At 34.3% G+C, this 21677-nt stretch overlaps 1 protein-coding gene and 1 pseudogene across 1 annotated transcript; one reads left to right on the top strand and one right to left on the bottom strand.

Annotated features, from left to right (window-relative positions):
* The first annotated feature begins 824 nt into the window (after positions 1-824).
* On the top strand, positions 825-4718 carry LOC116206742 (annotated as a pseudogene).
* A 161-nt stretch (positions 4719-4879) lies between these two features.
* LOC116206741 (ribulose bisphosphate carboxylase/oxygenase activase 2, chloroplastic-like) lies at positions 4880-7309 on the bottom strand. The gene is made up of 5 exons (XM_031539546.1): positions 6535-7309; positions 6175-6280; positions 6002-6087; positions 5398-5870; positions 4880-5301 (listed from the first exon to the last, which is right to left on the bottom strand). Exons 1-5 carry the CDS (start codon positions 6870-6872, stop codon positions 5015-5017), a joined length of 1290 nt encoding a protein of 429 aa, XP_031395406.1. The 5' UTR covers positions 6873-7309; the 3' UTR covers positions 4880-5014.
* Positions 7310-21677: the final 14368 nt, after the last annotated feature.

Genomic DNA, 21677 nt, shown 5'->3' with positions numbered 1-21677 from the left:
TAAATACGAATGATCCCATAATAAGTATTGAATTTAAAATCTTTTAGTCATCGGAAGTGACACATTCAAATTTGAACCTCTCCGGTCATTTTTTATTTTACATGGGGGGCATTAAAGCTCTCTTCTCAGGCGATATTTTTGGGGATCTCGGTAATGCACTTTTGTGTTGGCTTAATATTTTTCCTTTGGGTCTCAGACTCTCAGGCCTCAGCCCATTATTCATAGAAAACAACAAAAAAGAAAATGGTCCTGGAAAGGGAACACGGGGTATATATAATAACATTGCTTTTGTATTATCATCATGTCAGTTGTCACGTTAAGTGAGGTGACGTGAGGTGAGGTCCATATATATATATATATATATATATCAAGTTAGTCATTTTTCTTAAAAAGATTATTATTTATATATATGAAAATGACTTTAAAAGCGACCTGGCTCTGGCAATGAAATTGAACGTAACATATAAATATAATTCCTATTTTTAATATATATATGTGTGTGTGTGTGTCAACAATTTATTGTAGTATATGTAAATTATGAATATGAAATTCCATGTCAGATAACCCAGCTCTCAAAATCTATTCAATTTTTTATTCATTTTTTTAATCAATGTACCTAGTTGTATTGAAACTTGTGTATAATTTTTAAATAAATAAATATATGTATGTATTTATATGTATTATGAGACGATATATAACGTGCCCCCAGATTATAACCGGTACGTACAAGCATATTTAAATGAATCTTCATATCTGTTAGATGGTTTTGACTATATTTTATATTTATGCTTTTTCAAAATATAACCATCAATTTGTCCATGTTATACACATGCTAGAGCAAACCTTCTCTACAATGCAATCACCAAGAAATGACCAACTATAATCTTCAAGACAGCCTCATGCATGGTCTTCTTCATATGGCTAACTTTCATCTATTCTAGCCCGAGCCATCTTAGGCTGACCCGAAACCAAACCAAACCCCGTCATCCTGCCAACTAAGCCCACGAGCTTTCCCAATCGTAGGGCACGTGCATCTCTTAACCCCCATCCAGCAGCAAGCCCCCTCCAACAGCTCTCAGATCCGCTAATGAACCCTTAATCCGCGTCTTCATATGCTGAAACCACTTGTGTGGTCACTTCCTCTCTTGAAGTCGCCAAATAGATCCTTAAAATCGGCAACAGATGTTGCTCGGTCCTAATCATCTGAACCAAAGATGGCTGAACCCCAGACTACCTGACCCATGGCTAAGTTGGCTTCACCTTCGTGCGCTGTATGGGCCTTACTCGAAGCTCATCAAGAAGTTGGCATAACTCGAACTCCACGATGGCCTGATCCTGCATGCCTATTAGAATGGAGGAGCTTGTACACGATTCCTCAGGTCAATGCAGAGAAGGGCCGAGGAAGGTGCGTATGTACTAACTCCTTGAGTCCATGAGCAGCCATATGATGATGTATTGTTTAATCAATTGGGAAGCCAATTTTTTAGATTGCATTAACCATGCTAATTAACCTTGATTAGATCCGATATCATTACTCACTGAACGATTAATCCTTGCGTTCCAAGATCCAACTGTCTCAAACCCAATACATAGTTCAATGCATGTGCGCAGTCAAAGATATACATACATAAAAAAAATTACGATTCGATTCTATTATGCTACAAGTCATTCAATGAAGGCACCACACGCACACACACATATATATCTGTCAATTTGTTCAAAGAAATTTTAAAAAATTTATTATATTCTGATCGAGAAGAAAGATGCTTGATTGATCTTCACGCATCTGACATTAATTGATTGTTTTATTAAGGATATAAAAAGTTAAAATAAAATTGGTTCGATACAAGGGAAGTTATGTTAATAACATATATAAAAACACATTGATTTTATGGAGATGTGCCTCGTCTTTGGACCTCGGGAGACATGGAAGGAATTGACCTAAGATGGGAGGAGTAGCGGGCTGTGTGGCTGGAATTGCTGTATGATGGCGGAGCGCTTCGGTCAAGAGAGCCGGATCACGGTCTGGCTTGGGCCAGTAGGCCTCAAAATAAATCTGGACTGCGGCCTGGTTTCAATGGTGCGGTCTGCCATGCGCTCCAGCTTTTACAGAGAGCAACCAAGCTGGAGACCTCGGTCTGGGCCTATGGCCGTGGTCAGGCATTGAGTTTCACTTGTTTCCACCCCGGTTCCATTTCGGTTTACCGCATTTGTAACCCTGTTAAAACCGGCCTCATATTTCCTTGGCTGTTCTCTTCTGTTCATAGCACACTTGAGAGACATTTGAGAGAGTAAGAGGAAGAGATCAAGATTAGGGCTCTCCAGTCTCTCCAGTTTCGGGCTTAGAGTTCTTCGAATTGATCGAGTCGAGAGTGTGTAACTTGTAATTTTCTGATTTCTTCTAGCGGTTATCTCCTACTCTGCACTATGAATATCTCCTAACAGTTTTTAATTATTTTATCACGGCGAGATAAATTCAGTGAGGTCCATATAAAATTTATCATTTCAGAAAGCCACCTAATGAAACTCTGTCAATAATGAAATTGACAAAGGACAACATACATATCACATGCACCTTATTTTTATCTTTAGACCGCAGTTGATTAGCTCGAGAAAAGCATATTGATATATATGACTACTAAAGTTAATTAATAATGCTCTTCCTTCGAAAATCGATCTCCAATTTCCATATGTCTCGACAGCTTAAGATATAATCCGTAGCTGATCAGTAAATGAATGCAGCAGTTGGAAATCCATTACTACGCACAGAAATGGCTAACAATGATCTTCATGACAACTTCATGCCCTTCTTCATAGGGCTAGCCTCCATTATTCTAGTCCGAGCCATCCTAGGCTGAATCGGAACCAAACCCTGCCTCCCACCGGGCCCACCAGCCCTCCCGATTATAGGGCACATGCACCTCTTAGCCCCTGTCCTTCACCAGGCCTTCCACAAGCTCTTGACCCGCTATGGGCCCTTTATCCACATCTACATAGGCTCAAACCCCTGTGTGATCGTTTCCTCCCCTGACGTAGCCAAACAGATCCTTAAGACCCATGAGATGTCGTTCCTTAACCGCCCCAAGACAGCTAATACTGACTACCTGACCTATGGCTCCGCTGACTTCGCATACGCGCTGTATGGGTCACTATGGAAGTTCTTTAAGAAGTTGTGCATGACTCAACTTCTCGGTGGACTCTGGAGCTCTTGCACCCTATTAGGAGGGAGGAGCTCAAGAGGTTCCTCAAGTCGATGAAGAGAAGTGCCAAGGAAGGTAAATTCGAAGCTTTAAGAGAAACAACTCTAAAAGCTTGAGCTTGTCCCATGAAGCCAACATCAATACAATTATTGTCTGACAGGTAAGGAAGTTAATATTGGGGCAGAGCTAATGAGGCTAACAAATAACATAAAAATCAAGGATGGCCTTGAGTCAGAGGTGTTCTGACAAGGAGGACAAGGCTGACGATGTGAGAATGCTGGTGAGGGAGATGAGCGAGCTTGCATGTAAGTTTGACTTGTCAGACTCAATATGGTTCTGCCGGCATTTCGACATACAGGGATTCGGGAAGAGGCTGAGGAATGTGAGGGATAGGTACGACGCCATGATTGAGAGGATCATTGAGGATCACCTGGATTCTAGGAAAGAGGGAGGCAGTCGAAAGGTGAAGGATCTGCTGGATATGTTAATGGACATAGACAACGATCCAAGCTCCGAGATGAAATTGACAAGGGAAAACATTAAGGCCTTCATCATGGTAACCATCTGAATCTTTTGCCATTTTAGCAGTAGAACATCCCTTTTTTAGCTTAACTAAAGCAATATCAGTCGCATGATTAAGTATTTTCGAATTGCCTGACTTAGAATAATTGCCCGTGATTTATACACAAATAAGTTCTTGGACACACGGTGAAGCATATGTACAACTAATGGATCATATAGATGTCTTCAAATTGCAAAATGCCCACAGTATTCCCCCGCATAATTTACAGAACATCTTTGGGGCAGGAACTGATTCATCTTCCATTGCGGTGGAGTGGGCGCTCACAGAGCTAATCAACCATCCCAAAATGATGCAGAAAGCTCAAGAGGAGATCGATTCTGTCTTGGGCAAGAACAGATTATTGTCAGAGGCAGACATACCAAACCTTCCATACCTCCAGGCCATAGTAAAGGAGACCCTGAGGCTCCATCCAAGCGCGCCCCTGGTTGTGAGAGAGTCGACTGAGGACTGCAAGATCGATGGCTGCGATATCCCTGCAGGGGCCCGGGTGTTCGTTAATGTGTGGGCCCTAGGCCGGGACCCCACCCATTGGGATAGCCCGCTTGAGTTCAAGCCCGAGAGGTTCCTGAACAGATCAGAAGCGGGGAATTTGGACATGAAGGGACAGAGTTTTCAGCTTTTGCCATTCGGGAGGGGGAGGAGGAGTTGCCCTGGAGCCTCGCTGGTGCTACGTTTTGTGCCAAGCGCTCTCGGTGCAATGATTCAGTGCTTTGACTGGAAAATTAGTAAGGGAAGTATCGACATGGAGGAAGTTCCAGGCATGACACTTCCCAGGGCTCATCCTATCATGTGCCTGCCTGTTGCTAGGCTTGACCGGCTTCCTATCAGTTAGTTGTCTGCAGTTGAGGGGCAAGAAAATAAGGGAAAATCAATCCTAGGACTTTCTTCCATGATCAGATTACGTATCATATATATTAAATGATGCTGTCTTCGATGTCAGGAGCATACTATTACCAAGAAGGATGGTTTTGTGCAGAAGATGATTTATTTCAAATTTAGGCAGTAGTAAATTATGCCATTATGGAATTATGAATAGCACCATCTAACTTGGAAAGCTACTAATAGCAGAGAGTCTGGCTAGTGGAGATGTTCTTCGGATAACCTGAGTACATTAGTCCTGCAAAGCATCAATTATTTATGCCAAACATACCATCTTTGTGATTGTTACTGCATACAAAGAATCTCGTGATCATTTATTCACAACTTCAGTTTCGCGATCTGGATAAAGGGGCTAGCTAAGGAAATTTCCATGTCTAATATCATCTTCATTTGCATCGCCGAGTGCAGCTTCTTTTAAGTACTTCTCAGCTAACTGGACCCTCTTCACGTTTTCCTGCTCTTGGACGAGCATGTAGCCGTACTCGAGGAGCCTCTTGATAGTTACTCCAGGCTGCTTGAAAGTGGGGGGTCCCTCTTTGGAGTTCACAAGCCTCTTGCCAACGTTCTCCACTCCAATCTCTGAGACCCATTTCCTCACTTCTTCATCATACAATCTTGCTCTAATCGCACCAAAAAAATCTGCGCAAGGAACAATTTATGAGCTACTCATGCTCGTATCACCTTCTATGCAGTTTCATCTATAACGATGGCTTAGCTCTGAAGAAAGGAATTTACCAATGGATTGTCCGTAGAAGGTGTCGACGAGCTTGACTATGTCTTCCCTCGGAGCACCATCAGTGCGAAAGATGCCCATACACACGCCAATCCTGTCTTCCCGAGTAGGAGCCCAGTAGAACTTCTCCATCCTTCCATCACGAATCAAAGGGGCATACAGCGTCGAGAAATCATTACCAGTGACTATGATCGGGACGCGAGGGTTCTCCTGCTTATTGTACATGCCAGGGAGCTGAACGTCAGTTGGGTTGTCGGCTATGTTCATGAGGGTGGCATTCACCATTTGATTGTTGACGGTGTACTGGGTGGTCCCACCGAGTCTCCCTGCCCCAGCATCTAGATCGTTTATGAAGAGGCAGCACATCTTGCCTTTCCTTATGATGTCGGCTGCCTCACGGTACCTCTGCCTGATCAACTTCGCGGGCTCACCGGCATTCCCACTCTCCAGTTCTCCAGCACTCATCGTAATGGGACTGTTAACATTGTCACATTTACAGTACGTCAGGTGTCAAAATTTCAAAAGAATGGTCACGGGTCGATGCTGGGATAGAAGCTCGATTCTACCGGATGAAGACATGACAGTATACTTGTATGTTCAGCTCACCTGATTCCCATTTTGGCAAAGACGAGTTCACATTGGAATGACTTCCCCTGGCCTTTGCCACCCCAAACACCCAAGATGAGAGGAACCTGCAGAAGGTCGGAAAACATTCAAACTATCAAATTTGAAATGGAACCGAACTATAACTGAAGCATTATTGGGTTCAGCCAGCTGACCTTGATGTTCGGGAGGTTTAAGAAGTTCTTTGTCATGTGGATAACAACTTTATCCATGAATGCCGGAGCAATGTACAATCCATCCACATTGTTGTCAAATTCATAGCTGCGCGAAACATAATTTCATACCCCATCAGCAAAAACCAAAACATGACGTAAACATAGAACGATGCCGAAGGCAAAACTGGCGTTACTGATTTACGAACCAAGTACGTATTTGGTTTAAAGAAACGAGTTAGAAAGAAGAATTGGCTCTCAAAAATCATACCATTTTACAAGGAGTGTGTTCCCAGTTGCCAAAAACGTGACATAAATTCTTACTATAGGAAAGAAAATTGACTTGATGGATTATCTACTTACTGGCGGAGACCCGCGCTTGTATAATCGTAGGAGCTCATGACGGCATAGTGGGTCCCGGACCCCGCCGGAGCTTGGAAGAGGGTGTCCACCATCCCTTTCCCTCTGGTGATGTCCTGCTGGTCATCAGAAGCATCGAAAGCCAGCCCCCTCCATTTGTCTTTCGTGCTCTGCTTCTGCTCGTCGTACTCCGAGACCACCCTCAATTTCCGGGAGGAATTGCTCAGCTGCACAGCAGTCCTAGAAGGACTGACTCGATCCCGGGCTCCAAAGCCATCCGGTTTTAGCTGTAACGAAGAATGTATCACCTTATTCACACCCAGCAGGCCAGAAGCTTCCATTATCGAGACGAAGAACACTTGAAATGGTCTTGATACGGTCGAAAGCGAATAGGTATGATGGCCGATTCAGGGAAAGTGGGAAGCTCCTTTAAGGGACGATTAGAGCGAGAAAACTAACGACGGATGATGGGAAAGTTCAGACAGCAGATTTTGTTCGGTGAAGCCAAGACTGAGTAAAGCGATGTGAGTGGCGGGAAAAACAGAGGGAGGAGGGGAGGGAGTATTCCAACGGCAAGACAAATCCGCTGGAAGCAAATCCGCTGCCCGTTCCATGTCTCCGTCTCCTGTCCCGTTGCGTTCGAGATAACGGTATCCGTTCCGTGACGGATAACAGCGGAAAAAAAAAAGAAGAAAAAAGACAAAAAAAAAAAGGGGGACGTTGGTTTCTCGAGTGACAGGAGCGGCGGATCTGTGCAAAATACAGAATGAGATATTTCTTTATTTATTTATATTTTTTCAGCCTCATTATTATATTATAATAAAGCTAACTTTGGTCTAATCTGGTCTGATCAATCACATTGGGCTTCTGAACGATGGGCCCAATGAATTGATAGAACCAAATGGTAGACAGGACATGGAAATTGCAACTTGAGTCATGGTGCTGCAGATAAAGGTATGGCGCTGGCAAAATAACTAAGAAAATGGAGACGCCTTTTTAATTTTATATCTTATTATATAAGTGGATATTATTATTATTATTTTGATCATCATCATCACCTCATCATCTATCTACCCATCTATCTACCCATCTATCTATTCTCTTAGGCTAATTGATAATTCCAAGGTCAGCTCTCCTCGTCAGACATGCGACACAATTTCTTTTTAAAGAGTTATATATAGTAAAGGTTAATTAAAAAAAACACCAATTTTGTAGTATTATTTCTAACACGAACTTTTATAAATTAACAAAGAGCATAAACTTTTGATTTTGTATCGCATCTAGTATAAAGTGACTTTCACCGTAAATTTTGACAGATTCCTCTGACTGTCTAACGGTGCTTATGTGACTGACTGTGGATGACACGGCGAGTCTTCTACACTTTAAGGTTTGATGAACTACTAGTGACATTATCGCCAGCCGTTCAATAGTGATGTCGAATTCATGAGCTAGTAAATTGAACTATTCACCGACTGCAGTTCCAATGATGAAATAATAGGAAACACATTTCCAGTATTGATGAGGTAGACTTGAACGGTATTGGTGGTAGGAACATGAATGATCTCTTTGTAATTAGTTTTTTTCATTTAATGTGGTATGAACAATTGAACCAGCAGGCAAGGTAAGAGATATCTCAGAGTGTAGAAGACTCGCCAGATCATCCAACGTGAACTACATAAGCGCCGTTAGATAGCCACGTCAAATGAATCCGTCAAAACTCAAGTGGTGCTCACTGCATGCTAGATGTGATGCAAAACCAAAAGTTTGTGCTTTTTTTATAATTTCTAAAAGTTGTACTAGAAAGTTGGTGCTTTTTTTTTGAAATTTTCAAAAGTTCATGCTAGAAAGAATACAAACTGCAAAGTTTATAACTAACGTGGGTCGATTCAAACGGTTCGACGTCTGTTTCACTTAAGTACGATCTCAAGTTTGAGTCCTTGTGAATGCTAAATATCCATGCTGGGAGAGTTTTACCCCTTAGTTGGCCGACCCGACTCAACTGGATTAGTCGGAGCCTAATTAGGCTTTTGAATACCAAGGTTCATACAAAAAAAAATTGCAAAGTTTATATTTTTTTGGGAAATTGACCCCAAATATTATTATTCACGAGTAAATTTTAGTATTCATGCAAGTTCCTAAAGGTTTTCTTTCGTTATCCTTCTTTTCCCTTTTTATCCAAGAGTTCTTTTATTAATACCCAATCACACTCGCATTGCACGGAATTTATTATCAAAGAGTTATTTTCATATATATTATATATTATGCAACTTGTTGCTTGAAATTTGAAAATATCAATTAGTTTATGTTATCGGAATACTTTAACGTCCAAGTTGTTATATTTGCATAACTTAATCTAAGCCACATTACAAGAATATTAAATTCATCATATTGAGTTAGCTCTACTGAAATAAAATTTTGAAGAGTTTTGTTCAACATGATGCCTCATGGGAGAAAGAGAAAACAAGGAATATGAAAGAAGCTCTACTCTAGTCACACTAGACAAATTTTGGTATAGACCAACAAAATACTAGAAACAAAAAGCAGGGAAAACTCATTATAGTTTGTGAATTATTAATTTGAAAGCCTATCTAATAATTATTCATGTTAATTTAATCCTAAGTGCAAGTAAGTAAGAAGTGAAATGATGAGGAGTTGAGGATTTCGGATTTTAGAATATGTGGCAATTAATGGAGAATAGTTTTGCTATTATATATTATAAAATTTAAAATATATAGAAAAGAAAGGTTAATTTAATGTTGAGGTTTTAAAATTTTTAAGATTATTTAATTTTTATATAGAGTTTATTTTAATTTAATATATTTAGGAACATTTTTAATTACATAATAAAAGTAATTAATTGTGCATGAGCAACGAAATATAAATTTCAACCAATTGAAAGGATCAGAGCGCATTTCGAGCTGAGTTTTTAAAAATTACGTGGCATTATACATAAAGTCTTATGTTACGCCATATTGAATATTGTATAGAATATATAGACATATAGATATTGTATAGGATATATTGATATATCTTAGAGTTGACATGATGACAATGTGATTAACAATCTTTTTTTCTTCATTTAATAACGGATGGATGAAATTAACAAAAATAAAACTAAGTGATAGATAATTGTTTGTTATTATGAGAGAGTTATACCAATGAAAATGTCAAGGAGAAATCAAAATAAAGGAAATTATGTTGAGATATGAAAGAAAATATATTAACCAAGTATTTGATTTTTGGCCGATGCCCTTAGTATAATGATAAATTTAATGTACAGAACTTATCATGACGAATAAGTGTATTAATTCATTTAACATCAAAGAAGTACTCGTTTTAAATTGATAAAAAATGATAAATATAGTGTTTTTTTTCTCGTAATCCATGAAATTAGTTTTTTCGAAAGGCATGCCAGTTAATTTTAGGGAAAAAAAAGTGATGAATAGTAAGTGTCATTTTTGAATCCATTTATGATATCTTACCCATCAACATCAGGGCGGAAATATATATATATTTTAGAAAAATCTGTACATACATATATACATATATTAAGGAGCTGGCGTTGCATTTTTTTGCTTGTTGTCTTGGAAAATTAATTATTGCATATACATTTTTCACATATTTTATTTGTTTTTATTTCAAATTATTTTTCATTCCTGTAGTATTTTCATTCTCATTATAGGGCTGTTATTATTATTATTTTCGTGGAGGTTTCTATGTTTTTGCATCAAAAGACAAAACACCACCTCCCCTAACCAAAAACTCTTCGATGTTTAATTATTTTCATGAAAAATTATGAAAAATATTAATGGCTGAACAAATGAATGAATAACTGAGAGATATGGAGAGAGGGAATTGTAGAGAGAGAGAGAGAGAATAGAGGGGGAAGGGATTGTTGTATATTCTATGTGAGGAGAGATTTTCACTTCTTTCATTTTCTCTAACTTCTCTAATTTTCTGTGTATAAATTTAAAAATATTAACTTCTTAAATGATTATTTAAATTTTTTATGGATTATTTTTATAATAATTAATTAGAATGAAGTTTCCTCATTAATGGAGTCATATAATTGAGAGCTAAGGGTTGACACATGACACTATCTTATTAATCCTGGAGTTGACATATGGCATGGCCTCATTGAACATGCTTTTTTACTTCACTATTATATATTATATATAGATACATTCAAGCTCTTATAAGGTCTTCTTTTGTTACCCTTCTTTTCCTTTTTTTTTTAGTTTAACTTCTAAAATTAACCATTAACTAATTAATCAAGATAATAATTCCTGGTTCAATTATCAATTATGAGATTAGGAGTGGAAATTGACCAAGATAATGGTTTATGGTCCCATTATGGGACCGCAGGACGAGTGAGGACCTTCTCCCCACTTCCTTTAAAAAAAAAAATTTGTCGATGTTCATTTTTTTATTTCTTCCTTTTTTTCAATGTTCTTAAATCCGACCAGATAAGGTATAATGTAATTCAATAAATGATCAAATCGTTATAGTAGGACCACTTAGTTCCAAAAAAAATCTTTTTCCTTAATTTTTATCTAGAAAAATCTGAAGAAAATTGTATTAAAAGTACTAGATTAACAAATACATATGCAATATTTTTTATTCAAATTTAGATCGCAAGTACCGAACCTTTTCCCCATTCCATTTTTTTTTAATGTTCTTCTTTTGTTCAGTGTTTTTAAACCAAGCTCGGCTAAGTAGAAGGAAATCCAATTGACCCGTAAGTTCAAATGATTTGATCATTAAGGTTTGACCAGTTTTTCCTAAAATAAATTATTTTTTTCACCAAGTTTTATCTAAATTTGTCCCTATTACATGCAAGCTTCTAACGTTTGCAAGCTAATATAACGTCACATTTTTTGCTCATATGATATAGAATTTCTTCTCATGTTTCTCCCGATTTCTATAGGATTTAACCCCATTCGTTACTTTATTCTATCTATTTATTTTATCTTTTTTCTAAAGAGTTATATATATACCCTATATTTTTAATTTTCTTTACAAATAGCAATTATATGAATACCCTATATCTATTTTCACTCACCGAAACATACTTTTTTTCCCTTTATATTTTATCTTTCTTAAGAAACTATACTAATTGGATACATACATTTTGAATTACAAGTAATATTTTTATACCTTTATTTATATAGAAGACTCAATAATGAAAAGTATTTTCATTGTTAATTTATTTTAACTTTATAAAATCCGAATATTTTCATTTTTTTAAAGTACATCAAGTTCTCCTTTACTTAATATTGTTTGCAGAATTTCAAATCTTATTCATATCTATTTTTTTAAAAACAAAACTATAGGCTTTATGCTCGAGAGTCAACCCATTTAACACATTCAAAACATTTCCATGAAATAAAAATAACGATATCATACATGATAACATGAATATTCATATGTATTTATATACATAATGTTGAATTAAGGTAAAACTCACATTTAAAAATTAAGAAGAAAACATGGACATGAGAGGAATGAGTTCTGCCATCTATGTCAACTTAAAATTTTAGATTGAATATGTGCTTGCAATAAGATTTATCCCTCATATAAAAATAAATAAATAAACTCAACTGAATCGGAATGGAAAATTGTATAAAATTTTAATTTAAAAAAGAGTCATAAATTCAAGTATAGTGTCAATGAAAAATTCAATAAAAATAATGATTAAATAATAATCACGATGTTGATACATTTGGAAAACTTCATAGATTTGAATAAGTCTATGTAGAAAAAACATTTAAAGATTCTATAAAATTATAGATATATTTCTACGTCCTTATATCGGAATCCACAAAAAGTTAGAGATTGTTTAGACATATATAGATGCTTGATTTTGTATAAGGAATTGCAACATAATCTAATTGTAATTAATCGTAAAAAAAATAATAAGAAAAACAAACTAAAACAATCTTTATGCATCACCTGATTCATTAATAATTCTTAATGCATATCTATATCTGTGTGTATACTTAAGCTAAATATACTGCTCGACAAACTAAAACAATTTTTTTTCCTGGTTCTGAGAAAGTCCATAAGAAAAAATAAAAATAAACAAATAGATAAATAAAATGCCATAAAAGGTCCTATTAATGAGAATATAATCTAAAATTTTTTAGTTTCAAGCGATGTGTATATACACCATACGCTCCTTTCAATGACATAATAATTATTGGGTAAATTACAAAAAAAAACCCAAGTTTTGTAAAATATCTCAATTTTGTCCTAAATTTTGTTTTGTAACAAAAAAAACCATAAATTTTCTAAAATGTCTCAAAAATGACCTCCGTTATAACTTCTGTCAATTTTTGCTGCTAATGGTGGGTCCCTTTAACAGTCCACGTAGGTCACACGTAGGCTAGTGGGTCCCTTTAACAGTCCACGTAGGTCACACGTAGGCAAAAATTGACGGAAGTTATAACGGAGGTCATTTTTGAGACATTTTAGAAAATTTATGATTTTTTTTGTTACAAAACAAAATTTAGGACAAAACTGAGACAATTTACAAAACTTGGGTTTTTTTTTGTAATTTGCCCATAATTATTTAACTAAGTAAAGATTCTCATGACTGTATTTCCTTCTTCGTACAAATCCTTCTATGGTTGTCTCCTCTTATTTTTCTGTACATTTTTATTTTAAATTTCTTTGCAACATTTTTTTCCATATTTTGATCCTAAAACTTTGATATTACTTCATAATCTCTAATATTATCTTAGAAATTTTATTTTTGATACGTTTTCTTCCTTATCATATATTCTATATATCGGAAACTTATGCGTATTAAATTTCTAATGAGTAATGATCATTCTTTTTTATTTTGGCACTGTAATTATCACAAAATAAAAATGAACCATATAATGAATTTACTGAATTAAAAGAATTCCAACAATTTGGGGACTTTACATATTTATTAATTTAACAGTTCTCTTCTATTCATTTTGCATCTATTGTTCTTTTCTCATTTTGATATCTATGCTAAGTACTCCTTTACTTTTCTTATGCTTAAGGTGATTTTTTATTGATTCTAAAATGTATATCTATCTATATCTATATCTACTTTAAATTTGGCGGACTCTCATTTGCTTGACTTGAAGTCAATTTTACTTTTATTATTTATTCATTTATTTATTTGTTTCTAATAGTCCACGCTAATAACTTGAGCACATATTTTTCGAATTGTTTTATTTGTATCCAATTTTAAGTCCTAGTTTCTATTATGTTGTTCTAGTTTTTTTTTTAACTTTCATGAAATATATAAATAATTTTTTAAAAAATTCCAAAATAAAAAAGACGCAGGCCTGATGAGGATTCTGCCGACTTTTCTGGGATGGGGAGTGAGAATAAAAAGGAGACTCCAACAACGCCACTGTAGATGAGGTTGGTGGCCATCATTGAGCCCATCGATGACTGGCGCGATGGTAGCTCCAACCAGGCTCGATCATATCTTCGTTATTTCTATTTTTCATTTCATTCTTTGAACTTTTTTATATTTTATTTTCTTCGATTTCTACAATTAATGTTTATTGCATTATTGTATCATCTTTAATAATGACTAATGAACTTGGACGTGGTTTGTTACGAAATTGAATTTTATTGTCCTGCCTGCTTAGGTAGATAGTCTAAGTCAAGTAGGGTTGGCTATTTCATTAAAAAAAAAAAAGGTTGGCGGTTGTCATATTCTCAACTATCCAAAAATCCATTCAATGAGTTCGGAAGGTACTTTTTATTAGAGTGTGTGGCCGAAAGAGGAGCCCCCTCAGCCCCGATGTGTTCCCCAGGGTCTTCTTTTGCAATTTTTTTTTTCTATCTTTTAAATATAGCCATGTAAAATGAGCCGGATGTCACAATATTTGTGGTGTTAAGTCTACATCACCAATTCCGTGATAGTTGATTTCAGAATGGGCTAAAATTGTTTTTTCTTTTGAATCGATTTGAGACTTTTTTTGTGCTAAAATTAAATTTATAAAATTCAAGTCAAAAAATTGAAATTTTTTTAGACCATCGTTGTAGTTCTCCCCTTCATAAATCCCAATATTGCCTTTTGAATATATTTTCGAGACATTTTCCTTTTTATAATATGTTATGGGGCAAGTGATGTGTTATAAACTCATAATTATCAATAGGACTTTTTCTATCCTATGAGAATTTATATTTATCATGAATGTGTCTATTAGTTTGAGAATGAAATAGATGTTTGAATTTATTTTTATTTTTATACTAATGATCATCAAAGACAAACGAACCATGAGATGGTGAATTTATTCACCCAGAAGGCCTCCCACAATTTCAGGATTGGACGTACTTGTAAATTCATTGATTTCTTCTTCTCTTTTACATTTATTTTAATTATATTGAAATATGTATATAAGAAATAAAATTTTAGTTTTCTTATGCATCATGTGATTTATTAATAGTTTTAGAATGCATATGTATACCTATATCTATCCATCTATATATATTTTTAACTATAATCTATATGGGAACTCTTATCTTGAAGATTCCCTGTAATTTTGGTAAGTGAAACATTAATAATCTAATAAATCTCAAAAAATTTATTCTTCTTTATTTTTATTTTTCATTGATAACTTTAAAAAATAATAATTTATTTTTCTTATGCATCATGTGATTCATTAATAATCATAAAATACATATTCCACATATCGATTGTAATATATAAAAGTCAACAAGCGGATACATGGTTGAGCCACGTAAGCTAAATCACAAACACTCAGCTCCATGTTAATTGTCTTTTCAATTCAAGTTAAATGAACTCTTACTAAATTTCACTTGGGTTATATTCATCGTATTTCAAATATTTGTCTATATCATTTGTATGTAATAATATATAATATAAGAATATTTTGAAAAATGAAAAATTTATCTTGATAATTGAAAATATTTATTGAGATATATAACATGTTTAAGTTCAATGTGTTAAATATTCTATAAATGGGAGATACGGAAGTTCATTTTATTACGTCGTCTTTCTATCGATCACTTTGAATTTCCGTATATTATAACCTCTACATCATATCATCCGCTCTTCATGTGTACCCACCTGTGTATTACAGATTTATTATTTTTTACTATATAGTTTATTAATTTATCTATTATACTTGTTTATTCGCCGTCAACATGATTTTAAATTTTTTGACAAAGAATTATGGCACAATGCCCGAATATTAACTAGTTTTAACTAAATTATGTGTGTGTATATATATATATATATAATATTATGATAAAGAGAGTTTTATCTTTTCAGAATATACAAAATTAGATGGCCAAGCCTTAGATATCGACCCAAGAATTTCATCGGGAGCACTTCACAAAATTTTTTCCCCAAAAAGGAACAATCATGCGCCAAGCTTATGCTCAGAAAAGATATATAGAACAATTCCATGCCATCATTAAATATATATATATATATATATATATCTTGGGCTTGGAAATTAACAGAAATTTCATGAACTGATGGGCTTAGGTAGAACTATTGTCTACATTTCCTGGGTCAAAATGTACACTGTTTGAAGTCAACCATATATAGTTAATTTGCAATAGAATAGTTGAATGCAATTTATATACGTAACTAGCTAATACAAAGATTGAACATGAGTACACACCTAATTTACACTTTCAGCCGAAAATTGTACAATAAGTTGACGTGACACTGCGTTCCCTCCACGAATCATCATATCGGTTTAAATGATTTCCAAAAATTTAAGTCCATCTCACGCAAGACAAGCTCATATATGAGACAAGAAACAATATAGTTGACTTCAATTACATTAATTGGATCTTACTGTATCATCTATATATGGGGTTAATTAATTAAGAATATGGATCCAAGTGCCCACATATATAAAAGCATCATATGCCCAAAATTGGATTTGTCCAGACTGTCCTCACTCAATTGGTTTCAGCGGAAATAGAAAGAATATACCAGCAAGAACTGGTATACTGAGACAGAACTTACTAAATGTATATATGGCGATTAGTCACCGGAAAAAAAGAGAGTAAATATATGACGATATATATATATATATATATATAAAAAAGACACATACCCATACTACTTACGGATTACCGTAATTATTTTCTCTGCTTTCAAGTTTTTTAAAGAATTATAATCAATTTTTACAATTTTTTTTAATGTGTGTGCAAGGTTTTTGTAATATTAATTAATGAAACTATTTATGAAAATAAAAAGAAAAATTAACTCTACTCCACTTAACTTCACTTATCTTCAGTTCAACAACATAATTATTATTTTTTCCTTTTTCTTTAATTTTTTTAGCCATTTAATTCAATTTTTAATACTAAATTATCTCAACTATTCATTATTTTTTCCACAATTTTAACAATAAAATCATTACTTTCACTCAACTATTTATTACTTTTTCACACTTTTTCTTATAATTCAACAATATAATTATTACAACCCAATTAATTTATATATATTCAAAGTTAAAATAGAGTTGAGTTAAGACTCAACTCAAATGCTAAACAAAGCATTTTGAGCAGGAGTAGAGAGAAAATGGAGAGAGAATTGTGAAAAATGGGAGAGAATTGCGGTAATAATTAGTTACTTGGCAGTTAAAGGGTGTACAAATTTACTAATTTGTTCTTAATTTCGTGGGTAGTAATTGATTATGTTATTTTGATATGCAAAATCGGCAAGAGAATGCTATACCAACTTCCACACTTCTCCAATTAGTAATATGAATATAGTTATAACATACATACATACATATATATATATATATATACACACACACACTGGATGCAAAGCCGCACTACGTACAAAATTCATTAAACATATCGATTAACTACTTAAATAAATATAAATAACTACAAAAACTCCCATCCATCATTCAATATCTTGTAGAGATGCTAAATCTGAACATTTTTCAAATTTGCTGTAAAGAAGAAAGAGGTATGGTTGTTGTCTTGAGAGGCAAAAGAGAAAAGGGAAGAGTGAGAGCGTTAAAAAAGAGAAAATTATTTGTTGGCAATTATTTGTTGTATTTATCATTTGAACCTTTTTTTTTCTTGTGCCATGTGCACTAATTAACTTATTTATATCTATACTATATACATACATACATATATGTATTTAAAAGTTATTGTAAATTTCTTTAATTTTTAATATTTTAAAAATGTCCATATATCGTCATTACTTTTTCTCACACATTTTCGTCTCGTGAATTTTGATAGTACATTTTCAATATATATATATATATATATACACACCTACTCTTTTTATTCATTACTCATTTTCGATATTTTATTACCTCATATATCTTTCGACTGAGTTAACCATTCATTACATGTATGTTTGTTATATTATTATTTCATAACCATTAGTTTCAAAATTTCGTTGCACCATATGTTCGTTTTCAAAATTTGTTGTGCCAACATGTTCATACTTTTTTGTCTCATCGCTATAAATCACGTAATTATTTTCAAAACTTCTTGTTTCCTTATTTTTTGTTTTTAAAAAATACCTATATCCTTCATGAATTTTTACCTTCCTTTTCATACATTTTACTACACACTTTTGGCGTGCACTGTTAGTATGATTTTTCTCACACATTTTCGACTTTCTATTTATTCCTCATCTTAACATTCATTGTCTCATATATTCTATTATATATTGCCTCAGCTGAGTTAAGTTTTATACATCTCCTCTAAAGTACGACTCTTCTAAATGTCTCCAACCCTTATAGATATTATTAATTATTTTTTATTTTATTTATTTATAACTTAAAGTAAAAATAAATTTATGACTAGAAATGGTTATAAATCCACTCAAAAGAAGACTATTGATTTACTTATAACTTATATATATATATATATATACACTTTAAAAAATTTTCTTGATTTTGAACTCATCAACATCTTTTGACCCATTAATTCTTGTATCATTTTACAAGCATATATTATGTCGTTCGAGTATTATGTATTTTAACCTTATCCAAGAAGGTTTAACATGCAACGCATGCGTAAATTCACTAGTGTTATTAAGTGCGTTTATGTAAGAAGTAAAGTTAGACGTATAACTTTCTTTCTCACAAATAAATAATATATATAATTTATCCAAAAAAATATATATGTATATGTCAATTTTTTTGGGTGAAACACTTATGCATATTTACTAGTAATGTTAATTTACGTATATATTTTCGGTAGTCTTATCAAATTTTTGTTTATTTATAATATTGATGTTTGTGTATGTATATATATATATATATATATATATTTATTTATGCATGGTTGTACTTCTTTTCCCATGTTCATCTTGTTCTTTCCACTGGATTCTCTTAAATGGAGGTTTCAAAGTCAAACTGTATATATCATCCACTCGAAGCTCCTGAATTTGCATATATAATAAACGCGGGTTTTTTTAGTGAAGGATAAGTTTCTTCTCCAAACCTATGCGATATCACCGATTAATTTTAAACCGAATTTTAATTAGAGTTCATATCATCACATCGTCTGTGCCAAATAGATATAATATTAAATTATTCGAAGTGAAATAGTTAACAATTCTAAAATATATCACCGTCACGCTTTTATCTGTTCGCTGAATCTTGACACAGAGTTGATGAATCGTATACGGTACGTATATTTTCATGCACGTTTTATCCGTTTAGATTTAGAACTGGTGGCTGTGACTATACCACTCGTTGGGGAAAGGGAAGCACCACATATCTGTGCCGGCCACGCCCTCAAAACTTTTCGGACAAGAAGTTATAAAGCAAAAGGGGAAGGGAGGAATAGAAAACATGACTTGCCAGCAGTAAATCTATTGTCCGTCAGAGATGTTTACTATGTGAAAGGAAAACAAAAGTGACACATGGTTTAGTGCGGAGATAGTCGCACTCGACTTCGAATTATGAGGTTAAGAATGAGTTTCATCTATCATCAAGGACATTTTTTCATATATTTTTATTTCTCCTTCTCTTTTTTATGATTACTGAATTGTGAATTTATCTTGTAATCGAAAAATAAATATGCACAAATATATATATATATATATATATATCATTGGCAGGGAGGGCATGACAAGTAATGGGCTCACCTCGAATGTGCGGATGTCTCACTGCCTTTTGGGAATGTCAATGCTCTGTCTCTGTCCATATGTCTCCCCATCCATTGGCACGGTTCAGATGGTTACACCCGACCAGCTGCCTCCCATCCATGAAATTTGTCTTGGCCCTCGAGATCAATAGACCTTTTGCTTTTTCTTTCTTTTTCCAATTTATAAAATGGCAATCAAATCTCGAATTGCATTAGCTAGTAATGATTGAAGGCTATGCTAAGTCTCCTCGAATTTGAACCCTGAGAGTGGGCAAATCAATCGTGGTGACATTATTCACGACAAGGAAATATGAACTTTTGTCAATTACGATTCGAACAGAGGACTGCACTATTTCAAACATGTAGAACCAAAAGTTCTATTGTCAATATGAAGTGAGGTGACAGCCCCGTTATGGTCGGCTGGACTCCTAGATGGCATCGGGCTGAAAGACGGTTTGCTTCATATAGAATCACTCGGCCAAGAATATATAAAGTGAAAAAATGGATATGTGCCATTTATAGGGATCTTTGTTTAACTTTTATAACATTGAATCAAAGAGGGTGTAACGCAGCGTCGCACGCTTTCGCTTAGTAATCAAGAGGTTTGTTGAGACATATTATCTTACATGGAAAAACTAAAGAGAAATCCACATGTTTATAATAGTGTGTTTGATTTCAGAGTTGAGTTGAGTTGAATTTTGATTTTAATTGATTTGTAATGATTGTAATGTTGAATTATGAGAAAAAATATGCAAAAATAATGAATAGTTGAGAGAATTTATTATTAAAAATTGAATTGAATGGTTAAAAAATTTGAAGAAAAATGAAAAAGTAATAATTGTATTGTTGACTTTTGTTGTGTAGTGAGTAGAGTTAAAGTTAGAGATAAAATCTTAAAATCAAATTATGAAATCAAACGGGCTAAGTGATTAGGTACCACAACTTATCAGCTCGAGTTTTTGAGTTAGAGATTGGCTCAATTGCTTATAGGTCTAGTGGACTTTTACATGGTATCAAAGCGGATTACGCTTTCGGGCGCACATGTGAGCTCACACCATGCTAAGTCTAGTTTCGAGGCGGCCAAATTGCGTCTCATCTTAGTTCGACTCAAGTGTGGCCTCATTATCAATTATCCCCCCTCCTCTCGCCCGAGGTGTAAGAAGAATTTTACCTCGTGGTTAAGTCCCGAGCACAAAAGTCCAGTCCTGACTCGTAGTCAATTCTTGAGGGTAGGTGTTCAAGTCCACGTGACACTTGTAGGTAAAGTATCAAAGCCACACGTTGCCACGTGAGGGTGGGTGTTGAGACATATTATTCCACATGGAAAAATTAAAGAGAAATCCACAGGTTTATAAGTGATTAGGTACCACAACCTATCAGCTCGAGTTTTTGGATTAGAGATGGATCCAATTACTTATAGGCCAAGTAGAATTTTACAAGGTTTCAGCCCTGCGCTCAATACTCATTGTGGGACTACCTATATTCTTTTTATTAGTTATTAAGATTTTTATTTCATTGTATTAAATTAATAAATTTTCCTTGTAATCTTAAAAAAAAATTTAAAACTTTGAAATTCCCCCTCGCCATGTATGGAGAAACAAGACATGCATGTCAACGTTCAGTTGTACATATATATATATATTTATTTTGGGAAGATCAATTATATATAGATTTGATCACTAAGAACTTTAAAGAGAGATATTTGGACTTGGCATTTGCCTTTTATTACGTGTTCCGGCATCTCCCGCACGCGACACTTTTTCGTCGATGTGCTCACATCGTTTCTACCCACCGAGGATTATTTTATTTGTGCTTCGGAGCTAAGCTAAACTAACTCCTTTCGAGCTATCTGGTTACAGATAAACTGCTGCTCTATTCGACAACATTGTTTATTAGTTTTTGTTTGTAACTACTGAATTGATTCCTACCGGCGTAACCGAGTGAATCAAATTACAGTCCCCACATTGTCTCTCCTTTCACTTTCTCTAATGTCAATTATTGGAGATGTCGAAAGAATTGGTCAGATATGATATGATCCT

Source organism: Punica granatum, chromosome 5, assembly GCF_007655135.1.
Source record: "Punica granatum isolate Tunisia-2019 chromosome 5, ASM765513v2, whole genome shotgun sequence".
NCBI classification, from domain to species: domain Eukaryota; kingdom Viridiplantae; phylum Streptophyta; class Magnoliopsida; order Myrtales; family Lythraceae; genus Punica; species Punica granatum.
This window is presented reverse-complemented; position numbering and strand designations above follow the sequence as displayed.